This window comes from Saccopteryx leptura, chromosome 6 (genome assembly GCF_036850995.1).
Source record: "Saccopteryx leptura isolate mSacLep1 chromosome 6, mSacLep1_pri_phased_curated, whole genome shotgun sequence".
Classification (NCBI taxonomy): domain Eukaryota; kingdom Metazoa; phylum Chordata; class Mammalia; order Chiroptera; family Emballonuridae; genus Saccopteryx; species Saccopteryx leptura.
Window position 1 is genome coordinate 75,092,068 of NC_089508.1, and position 16,721 is coordinate 75,108,788.

Genomic DNA, 16,721 nt, shown 5'->3' on the forward strand with positions numbered 1-16,721 from the left:
GACCCCGGGGCTCGGAGCCTTCATCCACCTTTGTTCAGATGCTCGACCTACTAATCTGGGACGTATGCCCCCAACTCTGCCTCTATACCCTATTATCGTTCCAGGACTTGGTGACCTTCCCCCTCCGGAGCTCTGCTTTCCTCATTGCAGCCCACTGGAGCCTAATCAGCCAGCCCTTTTCTAACGGGATTTTAGCGCCCCCCTCCCTTCTGTGGCTTTTCTGCCCACTGGGAGCAGCAGCTCACTGCCCTTTGATCTCTGACCCCTCCCCCCAGGGCAGCACAAAGCTCCTCTCCTTCTCCTCCTCTGGGAGTCCAAGCATCCTTGCAGGTGCTGAAGCCTCAGGAAGGAGGTGAAGGCTGAGGCTTTTCCCTGTGGACACAGCAAGAGCTGGCTTTTGCCTCACCCAGTAACTGGAGCTGGGTGGACTGTTGCTCTCAGAAAACCGAAACAGGCAGTATGCAGCTCTGTGCGAAGGATGCTGACCACTGAGGTTCAGGCAGGCCCACTACTGCACTCCTTCCCTTGTGTCCCCAGGTGTGGGGACAATCCGTTCCCAGAACCTGTTGCCCAGAAGGGGCTCAGCAACAGAGACCACTCATCTTCTCTTCTTGGCTTCCCACTCCCCTGGTTCATTCTGAGGGTGGCTAGAGCCTCTCGTGGATCAGCAGGCTTGGGGTAGAGAGGAGAATTGGGCATTCACTGCTCCTGAGAACACCCAGCTGTGTTTCAGAGGGCACTGGTGGAGAAGCCACCCCCTACCCAACCTCAGTTAGGCCTGTCTCTCCTTGACAGCTAAATGCCATCCCCTGGACACTCTAGCCCTAAATTCTATGATTCTGGGCCGCTCTGGCTCTGTTGTCCCTATTTACTTACTCCTGGGAGCTCAGCTCTGGGGCTTATTCCCCTCTCCTCCTCAGAGAACAGTTTTATTGAAGAGCAAAGTTGCTGTCTGAATCCACTGGTTCCAGGGTTGAGAGTGCCATTCTGCCTGATTTGTTGGATAAGAGATGTGTCAGGATCGGAGCAGAAGCCTCAGGAATGTGAATTATTTTTTTCCCCTAGTTCTTACTATGAGGCATGGCTGCCCGTCCTGTGTTAGGATCCTTAGCCTGCAGAAGGAAGCTGTGCTTTCTTCACATGTCCTTAGTCTGCTCTTTTTCCGAATTCTCCCCCGCTCTTGGGTGATGTGATGGTGGTGGTGGCAATAAGTCAGAGGGATCTTTAGGCCTTGTTCTTATTATTGATCAGTTAGTCTCCTCCATGTTCATAACCCATTGGCACATGGGCCTGAGCTGTTCCTGGCCCTCTTTCTCTTGGAATGGCTTAATAGCTTGCCCACCAAGCTATGGGCTCCTCCAGGACAATGACTATATTTTCCTCATGTCTGTGTCTTCCAAGTGATTGACACAATGCTTGGCATAAAGGAGTGTGCATAAATACATCCTGAATGGTGGCTGTCCATTGCCAAGGTGTCCCGAGGGTCAAAGATTCCCCTTGTACATTTCCCCACAAAGACCCTACAATGAAGGTGCTGTGCCCACACAGCCATGCAGAGACCTACAGCCTCCTCTCACTGAGGGCATCTATGCCTCACCCTGAGTCAGCTCTGTGATCTGTGGGCTGTTCAGACCTTGGGGTACAAGAGATATCTGATTTCTTTGCAACTGCAGGAACAGGAAAAAAATCCAGCAGGATCTCCTGGGAGCCACAGAATCTATGGTTTCTTTACTGGGTGTGATGAGAAGGACCCAAGATGCCATCTAAGATGGTCCAGGGGCAAGGATGCTATCTCCACTGAGCTCTGACCTGGAGTCTCTCACCATTCAGAGAGAGTAGCTCCACCCCTTTAAGGAGCGGGGTTTGCCAGATCCCAGAGTCTTCATTTAGGAGGATCCTTGATGAGGTACCTGAGTCCCTTACCCCAGTGGTCCCCAACCCCCGGGCTGTGGACTGGTACCAGTCCGTGGGCCATTTGGTACCGGTCTGCAGAGAAAGAATAAATAACTTACATTATTTCCATTTTATTTATATTTAAGTCTGAATGATGTTTTATTTTAAAAAAATTACCAGATTCCCTCTGTTACATCTGTCTAAGATTCACTCTTGACGCTTGTCTTGGTTACATTTATCTGTCCCACCCTAAAGGCCAGTCCGTGAAAATATTTTCTGACATTAAACCGGTCCGTGGCCCAAAAAGGTTGAGGACCACTGCCTTACCCTTAGTCCAGTGTCAGCACATGCCTGCAGAGCTCACGCAGAGTTGCTGCCCCTGGACAGTGACTGCCCTGGCTCTGGCCCTTGAGGTGGTGCTGAGCCAGTTTTTCTGTTCTATGTGGCTGCTTTCTCCCTATTCCTTGTTCTCCCTCCTCTCAGCCCTGCAAATTCTCCTAGCTTGTTGCTTTTGGGTCACTTCCTGAGGTGAGGTGGGGATTGGGGATCCGGATGTGCTTCAAGCTGGCCAATTTCTCTCCTTCTCCTGGAGCCCAGTGACTGGTTCTGGGTGCGTCAGAACCCTCTGAGGGGCTGGGTTGTGAGTTTGATGAAATGGGTGGAAATGTTTCTGTAATGAGCCAGAGAGATTGAGGGGAAATGAGCTCAGTGAGTATGGAGTAGGAGAGAATGGGGACTTAGACAAGACTCTGAGAGGCCCAGAGGGCTCTGGGCCATTATCTTTCCCCCCATGCAGGGCTCTGGCTGTTGGCCCACCCTGAGACCCAGTGCTGCAGTTGGCAGGGGTACAAGGGTAGCCATCTGGGCAGGCCTGGCAGGACAGGTGTGGGAGCAGCAGGAGCCGCGCCCTGCATGGGGTGGGAAGGCAAGGACTCGCCATCTGGCCCTAGGAAGAGCTCCCTCATGGCACTGGGCCCTTTCTAGCAGCCAGGCCATGTTCTGACAGAGGGGTCAGAGAGGTAGCCTTCCCCTCCTTTGCTCCCTTTTCTCAGACCTTCAACAGGAAAAATCTGGTCTATGAAAGGGGGATGGGCATGGGAAACAGACCCTGACGGGATGAAGCCTTGAGCTGTCTGTGTGTCCTTTGCCTCCATCATGCCAGGATATGCGTGTGTGCATGTGTGTGTATGATGTGTGTGTGTCAGAGAGAGGTGTGATAGGAACAATAAGCAGGCACCCTGTATGAAGTGAAACTGGGGCTCTTGTTCTTAGCTCATGGAAGTGTTTTGGGGATTCGTGAACCTTTAGAAATTATGCAGGTATTTGGGTACATGAGCCTCTTTCTGGGAAAAAGCTCACATCTCTCAGATTCTCACATGGGTTCACAGGGCTCAAAATATTAAGAACTTAAAAAAAGAGGTGTACCTCATAGATGGTATCCACATGGACTTGGGTCCTCCAGGCCCAAATTCAGAATGAGTGAACAGACAGGTAGGAAGAGTATAGTAAAGTGAAGGAGAGAGTCTGGTGTTGGAAATCAAACAAGACATACTTTCCCTGGGGTAAGGAGGGCAGGTAGAGGCCCTCCCTTACCCAGTGTTCACTGAGTGTTTATGTATCATTAAGTGACATCTAGGCACCGTAAGGGACTCACCACCCAGAAGACCTGGAACTTGACTTTTTTGAATTTGCTTTTATTTACCTTGTGACTTCCACAGAGTCTGGAGGTCTGATCTGTTTATCTCGCACATGAACCTCCAGTGGAAGTAGAGGGAGGGGAAGAGAAGGGTCCAGATAGGGACCTTTGCGGTGCAGTTAGACGTCTTAACCCTTTGCGACCTGACCTGGCCGTCTGTGCTACTGATGGTGCTTCCGAGAGGGCTGAGACCCGAGGCCTGTACACTCTACCCACTGCTGCCTCCTCACAGTGTGGCACTCACTCCCTCTACAAGATATCTTTGGCTTCTTGGCTTGTCCAGTGACTGGTGACACCTCAGCCATGGCACTCTGCCCATTGGGAGCCGGGCACAGCTGGGACCCTGTGGACCATGGATGGGAATGGGACCATGGCTGGGGCCTGGGCTTGGAGGGGGTACCTGCTGCACACTCCAGTTGCCCTCACGACAGACCCAGTGTGATACGTGACAGCGGAGGCAGGCCCAATCACTTTGTGCAGTGAGCCTGTGGTGCCTTCAGAGCCTGGGTCCCAGATATGGGGCTTCACAGCACCTCAAGAAGCTTCAGTCTTTTGGAGCTTGTTTTGTGTCTTGTCACTGTGAGCTCCTGGACAACCCAGGAATTTGGTCTTTTTATCTTTAATAATACAATGGTGTGAACGTTTACTAAGCACCTACCTTGTGCCTGGTACCGTTTTGAAGTGGTTGACTTATACCAGCCAGTTGACCTTACAACAACCCTATGAGGAAAATTTAGTTATTACCCCCAGGTTATATCATATATAGGGACACTGAAGCACAGGAATGTTGGGTCACACCTGAGTGGTTTCAGAGCTATAAGTGGGAGAGCCGCAGTTGCCAAGCCAGGCAGTCTGACCCCAGACTGGCTGCCAGCACCATGCAAGGGACCCTTGTCTTTGTGGAGAGGAGCCCTACATAGCAGTTGCTAATGAACAAGGGGAAGGAGACTCAGAAGGAAGGAAGAGTGCGTTCTGGACTGAGTTCACCAATTTCTGAATAATGAAGGCCAGCACTTGCTATCCAGTGTTGAGGTAGCCACAGACACACCTTAAAAGGGTGGCAGCATCAATTGCATATCTGTGATGTTTGAATGTTTTACAAGCATGGCGTTGCTTTGCAATTAGAAAGGATGATAACCAATTTGTTTCATGTGAAGGAGTTTCCCTGGGAGATAAAATTGGAACATTCCAATAAGTGGGAACAGCAGGTGCAAGAAGTTCAGTCTCAGGACAGGTAAATAGTATAACATTTCCCAAACTGACAAACCTTCAGTTGAAAAGGATTTCATAGTAAAATACTTTGGACAAATGCTGAATTAAACAAAATTAGACTGCCATCTTTGCTACAGGACTTCTCAGAGCCTTTAACATGCTAGCATGTATTTGTTGCTACACTTCCCAAATTTTATGAAAAATCTGTGGCAAGGCACTGAGAGTGAGGAGACCTGGATCCAAGTCTCACCTCTGCTGCTACAAGCTGTGCACCCTGGACAAATGCCTAAATCCTGGGTTCTTAATGCCTGAATATAAAAGATTATATCAGGAGATTATCAGACCCAACATTTATTAAGCCCTGGTTCCAGGCCAACCTCTGAGCTAAGGACTTTACATTCATCATCCTCTTCCCACTCCTATGAGGTAGGTACTAATACCATCCCCTTTTAACAGATAAAAAACCAGAGACTTTCGGACATTAAATGTAAACTAAAGAAATGGAGAAAAGGAGCACTTGTCGATTTGGGGGGGCTTGCAGAGCCAAAACCTGTGATGTCTGTTCCCTTGCTCCCTCTGGACTCACAGGCCCCATGGGGGGGGCAGGGGGCGGAGGTCAGGGACTCATAGCAGAGCCCAGCTGCATAGTGGAAGGTCAGACCAGATGCTGGGCCTGCCAGATTCCTCAGGAGAGGCTTGGGCAGGAAGCAGAGTCAAAGCCTGACAGCTGTTCGAGGGGTGCTGCTCAGTGGAGCAGGCACAAGAGCTGGCTCCTAGAGGCACCCTGCTGGATGATAGAAAGGAGGTAATCTGGTTGGCAGGAGGTTTGGGAACAAGGGGCCCCTCTGGGCAGCAGCTACTTACCTACTAGTTTGGAAATTCAGTAGTTCAGCATTTCAACAGCATTGTGATTCTAACACAGGACTTGCCTAAATATCATCCCTGGTCTTAGTGCCTCCCCTGCTAACTTCTCTCTTCTGCCCTTGAGGGTTTGATGCCCATTCCAATCTCGACAGCCTGCTCCTACAGCTGCTACTGGCTAGTCAGAGTTCAGGTGAATGGGGATCTGAGAGTCTGTGAGTCTGGGGAGAAGGAGGCCTGAAAGCCTCCAGGAAATGCGCACTGAGTATCCACTGTGTACCAGGCTTGTATGACCTGGGAAAGCAGTCCTGGCCTATCACAGGGGTCCTCTGTGCCCAGGACAGGTGCCCATCCTGCCCAGCTTCCCAGAAGGTGTCTCTGCTGCTACTCCTGACTCCCAGCCCCGTGGGTGGCTCCTCTGGGCACCCTGGGCTTCCTGGAGCAGGGTGTGGAGCCAGGAGTGGAACAGAGGAGCCATTGAGCTGCCTGCAGACCTGCCACCTGGGTGCCCACAGACACCAAGGGCTGGTGCTAGAGAGGCCCACGCCAGCCTGGGAGGGGTCGTGGCTCTAGGCATTGGCCCAAAACTCCAGTGGGAAGAATGCTGCATGCAGCTCTGACCAAGCTTGGTGAGGGAAGGGCTGGGGGGTGGGGAGGGCTCTGTGGCTTGTGGGGGGTGAGCGGTTGTTGCTTGGGCCAGGTGCTTCTGCTCATTGAGCAGCTTCCAGGGTCTCCTGGGTGGGGTTGGGGGAATCAGCATGGTTGACTCCCCTCCCCCACCCAGATTCATGCTTTCTCTCTTTTCTGAATGAACAAGAAAATCTTGTCCATTTTTCCTGTTTTATGTGAAGTGATTTCACCAATATTCACTGAGCACTTTCACGCCCTGGGAATTTAGCAGTAGATGTTGTGGTTCCTGCCCGCTAGAGGCTCACAGTCTGCAGGAGGACAGATAATAAAATGAGTATTTACTGCACACGTGATGACAGCCCAGCTCAGAGGCACCTAGCCAGACCTGGGGGGAGAATGGAAGGGCTTTCTGAAGAAAGGAAAGAATCTTATCCCAGCATAGGGAAAGCTCTTGAGGTGAGAAAGAGAGCTAGAGCTTTCAGGTACACAGTGATCTGAGACAGGTAGAGAGAAACCAAAGAGGAAAGTGGAATCTTTAAATCTCTTTAACTATGGAAGCTTTTTTTGCAGCCACTGGAGAGCCATTGCAAGGTTTAAAGATAGCATGTCTGTTGATTGAGTTACTTTTGAGTAGCTGCCATGTGTGAGTGTGAGGCTGGGTGCTGACTGGTCTGGGTACCCAACAGGCTGTCTCCAGAGCCGCCTTGGTTAAGCGGTGAGGCTAGCTGAAGGCGTGCCAGCTAGCCTGGGAGGAAGCAGCCTGTGGTGGGAGGGGATGAGTGGATTTCTTTTCCTTACTTCTTAGAGGAAGGAGGATGAAGTGTGGTGGCCTCCAAGGGAGATAGGTGGTGATGTAATACACACACACACACACACACACACACACACACACACTTTTGTTTGAGAGAGAGAGGAGGGAAGATAGTGACGCAGACTCTTGCCTGCACCCCGACCAGGATCCACCCAGCAACTCCATCTGGGGCCTGTGCTTGAATCAGCTGAGCTATCCTTAGCACCCTGGGCTATGCTCAAACCAATCGAGCCATTGGCTGTGTGAGGAGAAGAGAGAGGGGGAGAGAAGCAGATGGTCGCTTCTCCTGTGTGCCCTGACTGGGAATCGAACCTGGGATGTCCATATGCTGGCTGACTCTCTATTCATTGAGCCACTGGCTAAGGCTGAAATATTTTCTAATAGAAACATTTTCTAGCACCTACTGTGAGCCAGGTGCTTCTGGAGCTGGAGAGATAAAAATGACAAAGAGCTCCAGGCTAGTGGATGATCTGGTTGTGTGTTAGGAAGATGTGAGATAGTGGTCTTCTCAGAAGCAGGCAGAAATTTGAGGGAGGAAAAGAGCTGGGTGGTTTGACTAGAACAAAGTGGAATAAGGGGAGGGCTGAAGAACTGAAGGATGAGGTGGTAGGAGCCTTTGGGACATGCTTTCAAGACATTTAGCGGGGCTTGCAATGTCTAATCCAAGGAACATCAAGAAGGGCTTTCTTTTTTTTTTTTCTTGTGGCAGAGACAGTCAGAGAGAGGAACAGATAGGGACAGACAGACAGGAAGGGAGAGAGATGAGAAACATTAGTTCTTCATTGCAGTTCCTTAGTTATTCATTGATTGATTTCTCATATGTGCCTTGACTGTGGGGCTACAGCAAACCGAGTAACCCTTTGCTCGAGCCAGCGACCTTGGGTTCAAGCTGATGCGCTTTGCTCAAACCAGATGAGCCCTCGCTTCAGCTGGCGAGCTCGGGGTCTCGAACCTGGGTCCTCCGCATCCTAGTTCAACGCTCTATCCACTGCGCCACCACTTGGTCAAGCAAGAAGGACTTTCTGAGGTAGAAAGTTTCTTTTTTCCATCTCTGCCTTGCTGGGTGGGGGGGGGGGGTCTCAGATCCTCTAACCGAGGGCACAGGGGTCACTCCTACAGCCTCCATGCCCCACTGGCTCCCGCAGTCCTGATCTGTGGAATCTTGGCCCAGAACCAAAGCCTACACCGAGAATGGGGGAGAGGCAGGAGTGGCCCCTCCCATGCTGCTGGCCCTAGAGCCACCCCTTTGCAATGCCTGTCAACCCACTTGCAGGGCTCCCCTGAGGGGCGGACAGCTCTGGGTGGGCTGGGCTCTGGCTCTGCCTCAGCCAGTCCTCTCCTCCCTGCCCCCCAGGAACCTGTGCCCAGCTTGGAGAAAGGCTCTATTGTCCTCAGCTGTGCCCCACCCTGAGCACCTTGAACTCCTCTGCAGGGTGTGCAGCTTGTGGTTCCCTCCGCCTTGACTGAGAACAGGGACAGAGGGGTGGCCATGAGCCACTGGAGTGGGAGAAAGTGTGGGATGTGCAGGGCCAGGACCAGGCCTTTCCTGTTTCTGTCTTGTAGGAGCCCCGGGGGTTTCAGAACCTTGGCTTTCCTCATAACTGTCCTAAGGCGGTCTTTCTCCTGGGACAGTCAGGATGCCCACTGGTGGCTGGTTGGCAGCATGATTTTTTACAAAGGGCACAGGTTCCAATCCTGTTTCCCCACTTACGTGTAATAGTCTTGGCCATGTTGCCCCCTACCTGCTCTGAGCCTCCATTGCCTTATAATGGGGTTTATAACACCTACACAACAATATGATGGATGTTATACAGATGAACAGCAGAAGTGTGACATAAAGTGAGTCTTTCTATTCTTGATGGTCAGCAAATATATATTTATTCAGCATCTGGTAACGCACTGGTAGCATAGACCAAGCTAATCTCCAAGCTGCCTACTGTACCCTGCCCACTCTGTGAACTCTTTTAACAACTTTGTGACCAGTTCTCTGAATTAATCCCTTCTGTTAAACCCCTAGTACAAGTTCTTGCCCTGCCTGGATCTTAACTGAGGCAAGCCTTAAGGCCCAGAGCCTCATCCTGGCCATTTAAGTGGGACAAGACCCAGAGGCACAACAATTAACAGAAAAGGAAGTCCATACACTCTTTGGCAGCCTAGTGGGGGTCTCCCCTGTAAAGGAAGAGCCAGAGATTGTCCCCATCTAAGCTCAGAGCCTGCCCTTGGGAACCTGGGGCTCTGAGTCTAAGCAGCCTGCCCAGGACTCTTGCTCCCATGGATTGGCATCTGGGGAGAAGAACAGTTGTCTCTGGTGTCTGAAGCCTGCTCTTTTCCCACAGTTGGCAATCTTAGAAGACTATGCGGACCCGTTTGATGTCCAGGAGACTGGTGATGGCCCAGTAGGAGCTTCAGGAGCCCCAGAGAAGGTCCCAGAAAATGATGGCTACATGGAGCCCTATGAGGCCCAAAAAATGATGGCCGGTGAGTGATGGACTCAGAGAGAGTGCTGGGGAGGGGGCAGTGTTCCCTGAGGCTTCAATATCTGCAAGACAAGCTCTAGGACCCACAAGTCTAAGAACTGATTCCTTGGTCTTTAGAAAATATGGACAATGGCCTCTGCTGGGTCCTCAGGGAGGGTAACCACTGCTTTCAAGATAGTCACTTTTGGAGAAGGAGCCGTGATTTGTGGTACCTGAGACTTGAGATAGTCGAGAAGGCCACACAACCAAAGATCAGACAGATGGAAGCATTTGGGATAGTTAGGGAGGGCAAGATGTGATGTGAAAGTGAATCCTCTTCATGGCAATTGGAAACTCATGACTATAAATGCAGATGCCATGCCCATGATAGTGGGCAAGTAGTTCAAGGAGCGAGGGCAGGAAGGGCAGGAAGAAATGAATAAGACCTGGCCCTGGGGAACAGAGACAAGAAAGGGTCCAGGGAAAGCCCAAACGGGAGAGTCAGTAAGAAGGAAAGGGGTGAGTCGGGCTAAGCCGAGGCCCCAAGGCAGGATGAAAGGAAAATTTGTTCAGGGGCAAATAATCTCTGCTGGCTTCACAGGAGAGGCAAGATGAGAGAGGCCAAGAGGGCCATGAAAGGCCTGGAAGGCTGGAACAATGAGGTGTTTGGACTGGCTCCAAAAATGGGAGGGCAGATATTATGGATTCTTGAGCAAGAAAGGAATAGGAAAAATATGGTATTTTAAGAAGATTACAGAGGATTTGGTGTACAGAACAGACTAGAAGAATTGAGTGTTAGAAAGATGAGTTAGCAGGCTATTGTGGAAATTACCGAGGCTTTAAGGAACCAATAATCAACGCCTCTTTTTTCCCCTCTGGATCTTGGAAATAATTGAGAAATAAGATCAAGGAAACAGAAAGATAGAGATAACAATGTCAGCTTTATTACTGGTAAAGGTGATTGGAGAACATTACTTAGCAAGGTCACCACAATGGGCTTCTTAGTTCTTCCGCACAGAATCAGACTTGCCCACTCAGGCTTGGGCAACGTAGGACAGCTGTAGGCCCCTGCACGGGGACAGGAGGAGAAAGAACCAGAATGTTCTCTTCTCTGTAAGAAGGCAAATTAGATAAGCTGCTCTCCCTCCTTGAGAGAGGAGGCAGAGGGGACAGAGAGCAGTCAGCAGTGTTATTCCATGGACCCCATGAAACAGGAGCTGAGGATAGAGGTTCGCCCTAGCAGTAACCTAGATGTGGAGAGATGAGGGCGAGGCTCATCAGGCATTGGCAATGAACAGTTCAGACTCTGAGAACGAAGGAGGGCCAGGACCAAGGAATACAGTGCAGTGGACACAACTGGAGCAGCTGAGACGGTGGCCACCATATTTAGGTCAGAGGGGTGTGACCCCCTAGGAGGTCCGTGAGTGCACTGGAATTGATAAGAAAATTTGTACATTTTTCTGGCGGGCTTCATAGCTTTTATCAGAGTTTCACTGGGTCCAGAGATCCCAAAAAGAGAATCACAAAACAGACTAGAACTTCTGGGGAAGGTGGTGAGTTTGAAACATTGAAGTGAAACATCTTTATGGCAGTTGGAAACATAGATGCAAAGGGTCCCATGAGACTGGGCAGGTAGTTCAAGGAGTGAGGGTCGGGAGAAATGAGTAAAACTTGGCCTTGGGAAACAGAGACCAATAGAGGATCCAGGGAAAGAGACCAAATGTGGTGATCAGAGAGGACAGTCCATGAAAATGATTTGTCAAAGGGGACAGTTTCAGGGATGGGGTGGTCAGCAGGATCTGAGCAACAAAGAAGGATTTTCAGACCGTGAAATAGAATCACTCGGGATGTCAGGAAATAAATGGCTTTGGTAGCAAGGAGGAGACGGACTAGGAGAGGACCCTGCCTTGGTTTCCTAAATGTGTAAGCCCCAGCTCCGCAGCCCTGGCTGGCCATTGCCAGATCTTTTTTCTGTCTTTCACTCTGGTTCCTCTCTGCCCCTGCCTCTGCTGGGTCCCATGCTTTTGGAAACTCAGAGGTGTTCTGAGGGAGAGGGACCCTGGATGTGTGCACTGGAGCCAGCAGCATCTCCTCTGAAGGAGGCCTGACTCATAACCTGGGAGCACTGCTGGGGCACTGAGCCAGCAGCCAGGGCTGCGCTCACACCTCCCCTCCTGCCTTGCCTGGTAGAGATCCGGGGCTCCAAGGAGACTGCGGCTCAGCCCCTGCCTCTGTACGACACACCCTATGAGCCAGAGGAGGAGGGGGCCACCCCAGAGGGTGAGGGGGCCCCCTGGCCTCGGGAGTCCCGCCTGCCTGAGGATGATGAGAGGCCCCCGGAGGAGTATGACCAGCCCTGGGAGTGGAAGAAGGAGCGGATTTCCAAAGCCTTTGCTGGTGAGTCCTGGGTGGATTGGGCAGCTCTGCTGGGGCCTCTGAGCAGCTTTCTAGGCTCAGGGGAATGGAAAGAGTGGAGCCCTGGGACCAGGGGAGGCCGAGGAGGGAAGTGTAGTGGAGTCCGTGCCACAGAGCTGTGCGCTGGCAGTGTGGACGCAGCATGTGTGCAGGGTCAGGGAATGGGCACAGAGAAGGATGAAGGCCTCTCCCTGCATCACCACCTCTCGGAGGCCAAGAGGCTGGCCATTTCCATCTTTTGGGGGACTGGGTATATTTAAAAATAAAGAAGTTCCAAACAAAATTATAAAATTTGTGGCATATGTTAAATACTTACACTTAACAAAAGAAGGCATTTAATACTTCAGACAATGAAAACAGCTGCCTGTGTAACTTTTAGAGATACCAACCCTGAGTTAGAGGGCTGTGTCTCCCAGTGGTAGGCCTTGCCAGATCGGGGTGCCTACTCCCAGAGGGATTTCTGGGAAGCAGTGGGGAGGGATGCTGTGAGAAATCCCCTTTGCTGAGTGAGGACAGGTTTCTTCTGTACCGAATACCCGAATGGCCACCCCAGGCCTGGAGTCTGGCATGGAGAGGTGTATATTGGTTGTTTGCAGAGTTTGGGGCAGGGGGACACAAGAGCCTGGAGTACGAGCACAGCTTTAGCTCCTGGATCCTTGATTCGGTGAGAACACAAAGGACTTAAATGCTATTAGACTTCCTTCCCATTTCCATGTGCCCCTAACTCCTTGGGCAAAAGGCTCATCTTGGAGCTGGACCCAGCTCTTTGCCCAGTCCTCCCCACCCTGGCAGCCAGACTGAGAAACCACAGGTTTCTAATTTGTTTCCTGTAAAGCACGCACCATTGAGGATGGGCCGTTTATCTCCAGAAGTCTCCTTGGAGAATCAATACTGTTTGGATTGCTTAATGGGAAAATCTATGCTTGTCATTAGGAAACCCTGTTAGTCCTGGAGCCGCCAGTGGCTTCACTCTTCTAATGGTCAAGGCTCAGGATTTAGGGTGTGGGGGTAAATCTCACTAAGACATTTGCCCCCACATCTGAGTATTCCTGACGGCCTGAAACTGGCTGTCTCAGTTAGGCTGTGGGAAAAGGAGGAAGGGAGGCAAGGTTGGAGGTGCCAGGAGGCTGAGGGAAGCTGGGCTTGGTGCTGGGGGTGTGGGCAGCGCCTTGTCCCTCTCTTCCTCCTTTCCTGGTCCCTCTGGTTCCTTGAGGTGTGTGAGAGGTCAAATGAAGGGGACCCACAGGACTGACAGTGCAGGACCCTGCATTCTGCAGTTTGCAAGCTGAGCCTTCCACACTTTGACCCTGCCAGCCCAGTGTGGTCAGTGTGGCTCTGCCCAGCCCTCTGAGAGGCCTGCTTCCCATTCTGAAACTTCCCCTGCCTCAACTCTGACCCTCCTCCTTTCTAGGCTGTTCTGTGTCCTGGCTCTGGGTTTTGGTGTCTCAACCTCTGCCTTTCTCTGTCTCTGTCTCTGTCCTTGTCTGTCTCTCTTCTCCCTGCTGCTACTGGCTCCAGTTGACATTAAGGTCATCAAAGACCTACCGTGGCCTCCACCGGTGGGACAGCTGGACAGCAGCCCCTCCCTGCCTGACGGGGACAGGGACATCTCCGGTCCAGCCTCACCCCTCCCCGAGCCCAGCCTGGAAGACAGCAGCGGTGGGTCCTGTGGGGGCTTCTGGCCAGGGTGACATGTCCTCTCACTCCGTAGGTCTGCAGGCTTGTGTTGGAGGAGCTAAGAGGTAGGGCAGGGTTTGAAGAACCCAGGAAGAATCCCTCTCTTCCTGGAGGAAGAAGGAAGGGACAAAGCACACATCCCCCTCCTCCCCAAAGGTATGGGGAAGGTGTCTCCTAAGGGTGATCCCTTCCAAGTATTTTCCCTCACCAAGCCACATAAATCCACTATTCTAAGTTCACTTCTTTGGGTAGAGCTCTGCCCTACCAGGTCCTTCAGCAATGCAAATGACTCCTGGGGTGGGCGTGGGGGGATACTAGCTAGCACAGGAAGTATCTGATCCGTGACTGAAAGACAAGAAGGGATAGAAAATGCTGCCAAGAGAGAAAAATAGTCCAAGTGGGGAGAAAGAAGGCAGTAGACATTTCATCTCCGTCCAGTTTTACCGTGAATGGGCACCAAGGGTGTGTGTGCATCTATGTGTGTGCACAGAGGCCTGAGCACCTGCTTGTACAGTTGTGTCTGAGTGTGTGGGTGTTTTGTACATACAGGATGAAAGAGGATCTTTGTCACCTGTGCCTGTGTGCCTGTGTGTCCATGTGGACCACTGGCTTCAGCAGTCCCTTGTGCAGGCTCAGCAGTCAGGACTGCCCTGGTCTGGGGGGGCAGAGCCACCTCCCCTGGGCTTCTGGAGGGAGGGGGTGGCGGGGAGCCTGTGGGCTTCGACCTTGGGGGCGGGGGAGGGGTGGACCGGCTGGCGGCTTTGAGCACGATTAGCCTGTCAAGATGGCACCGAGGGGAATCGGATAATTGTTCTTAGATCGATAAGTCATTTCTACAGAATGGCTTGGCAGGGTGATTTGAAGAACGGTAATGAACTCGGAGGAGGAGAAAGAAACAATATTATCAGCTCTGAAGCCACCCTGAGAAGGATGGGATAGGGGAAGGCAGTCTGCTGCTCCGGAGGGAGAAGCTTAAGTGGTTTCTCTTGTTGCTCCTCTCCCCGCACTGTCACTGTGTGTGGCACAGGAGGGCTGAGCCCCCCCCCCCCCCCCCGCCTGGGTGGGGATGGCCCCAGAATTCCGTCCTAGAGTCAGTCAGGCCCATAGCATGTCCAGCCCTTCTAGAACATGCCTTTGACCCATTTTGGCAGGGGATGGGAGTGGGGCACTGGCTATTCTGTAGCACTCTACCTCTAGGGTCCTCAGTCTATGGTGTATTCCCCACAGCCCAGTTTGAAGGATCTGAGAAGAGCTGCCTGTCACCTGGCCGGGAGGAGAAGGGGCGTGTACCTCCCCGACTCTCTGCAGGGAACGTCAAGTCAGCCAAGCCCCTAAGCGTGGAGCCCAGCAGCCCCCTGGGGGAGTGGACAGACCCAGCACTGCCTCTGGAAAACCAGGTGTGAGTGTCTGTGTCCAGCTGGAGACTCTCCTCTCCCTTCCCTTCCTAGAACTGGCTTGCCTACAGCAAACCCCCAGAATGGGTGGGCCTGGTCAGCTAGGGACCCAGCAGAGATGCCCCCCTTCCTCTCTCTCATCCTCAGCTGGTACCATGGGGCCATCAGTCGAACAGATGCCGAGAACCTGCTCCGGCTGTGCAAAGAGGCCAGCTACCTGGTGCGCAACAGTGAGACCAGCAAGAATGACTTCTCCCTGTCCCTCAAGTGAGTGGGGCGAGCTGGCTGGCAGCTTTCAGGCAGGATTAGCCTGGCAGGATGGCACCAAGGATAACCAGTGGGAAGACAACCACAAGGATAGAAGGAGGCTCCAATATTCCACCCCCGTGGCAGGCCAAGCTGGGGAGAACCCATCCCCCATGAACATTTGCCAGCTCTGGGCCAGGCCTGAGGATCTGGAGAGATCTGAGTCAGCTCCAGCTCTCCAGGAGCTCAGTTTCTTGGGCAAAATAGTTGAGTTAGTGTCCAGCTCAGAAGGGTTCTGTCACTTACTAGTGGTGTGGCCTGGGGTCCCCTTAACCTCTCTGAGCCTCAGTTTTCTTACAAAGTGAGGAAATGATATCTACCTTATAGGGAAGGATTAAATTAAACAATATATGGGAAGCACTTAGCATAGTGCTAAGTGCTTAATTAGTTATCATCACCATCATCATTAATGGAAGTTGGAGATGTTCTAGAAGCACAGGCAAGGAGATAGGAACTTTGTCTGAAAGGATCTATAGGGTGAGATGGAGGCTGGGTCCTGGGAGGAGGGAGGGCAGTAGGCACAAAGCCACTCTTGTTTATTCTGAAGAAGTGGGCAGGAGGTCTGGTTGCTAGTGGCTGACAACTGAGTTTTAAAGGATCCTAGAAGAGGTGGGGGAGGCAGGGTCCTCCCTTCCCATCAGTGTTCCTCCCAGGGAGTAGATACACAGGCCAGCACTGGCCTCCCAGGCTCTCCTGATAGGATGGCGAGGCCTCTCCTTGCACTCAGGAGTTCCACCTGGTACACCCTGTACGCCACCTGGCAGCCTGTCAGGGTGGTGTGTCCATTCACATCCCCCCACCACTACTGGAGCGTCTGTACCACTTCCTATTACATTTTCTGGGGGGATTAGAGTATAGATATACCCCCACTTCAAACAAATCCAAAATATATGGAAATTTAGGACTACTAAACAGATACATTTGAACATAATTATTCAGCTTAATTTAAAGATAATAAAAAAATGCCAGACTGTAGTCATAACCTGGGCTTTATTCTTAGGTTTAATAAAACTAGCTATGTGACTCTAGGCAAACTTTTTTTTTTTTACAGAGACAGAGAGAGAGTCAGAGAGAGGGATAGATAGGGACAGACAGACAGGAATGGAGAGAGATGAGAAGCATCAATCATCAGTTTTTCATTGCGACACCTTAGTTGTTCATTTATTGCTCTCTCATATGTGCCTTGACCGTGGGCCTTCAGCAGATGGAGTAACCCCTTGCTCAAGCCAGCGACCTTGGGTTTAAGCTGGTGAACTTTACTCAAACCCGATGAGCCCATGCTCAAGCTGGAGACCTTGGGGTCTCGAACCTGGGTCCTCTGCATCCCAGTCCGACGCTCTATCCACTGTGCCACTGCCTGGTCAGGCTAG

The 16,721-nt window shown here is 51.7% G+C and overlaps 1 protein-coding gene across 4 annotated transcripts in view; it reads left to right on the top strand.

Annotated features, from left to right (window-relative positions):
- SHF (Src homology 2 domain containing F) overlaps nt 1-16,721 on the top strand; it is a 31,083-nt gene that overhangs the window by 9,602 nt on the left and 4,760 nt on the right. For 2 of the 4 annotated variants that reach the window (XM_066343565.1, XM_066343563.1), the window contains exons 2-6: nt 9,440-9,581; nt 11,750-11,956; nt 13,493-13,633; nt 14,879-15,050; nt 15,193-15,312. In XM_066343565.1, the coding sequence (XP_066199662.1) occupies nt 9,440-9,581; nt 11,750-11,956; nt 13,493-13,633; nt 14,879-15,050; nt 15,193-15,312 (782 nt within the window). Of the gene's footprint in view, nt 1-6,158; nt 6,292-9,439; nt 9,582-11,749; nt 11,957-13,492; nt 13,634-14,878; nt 15,051-15,192; nt 15,313-16,721 lie in introns of those variants that run through there. The other 2 variants (XM_066343566.1, XM_066343564.1) reach the window with 2 other exon arrangements.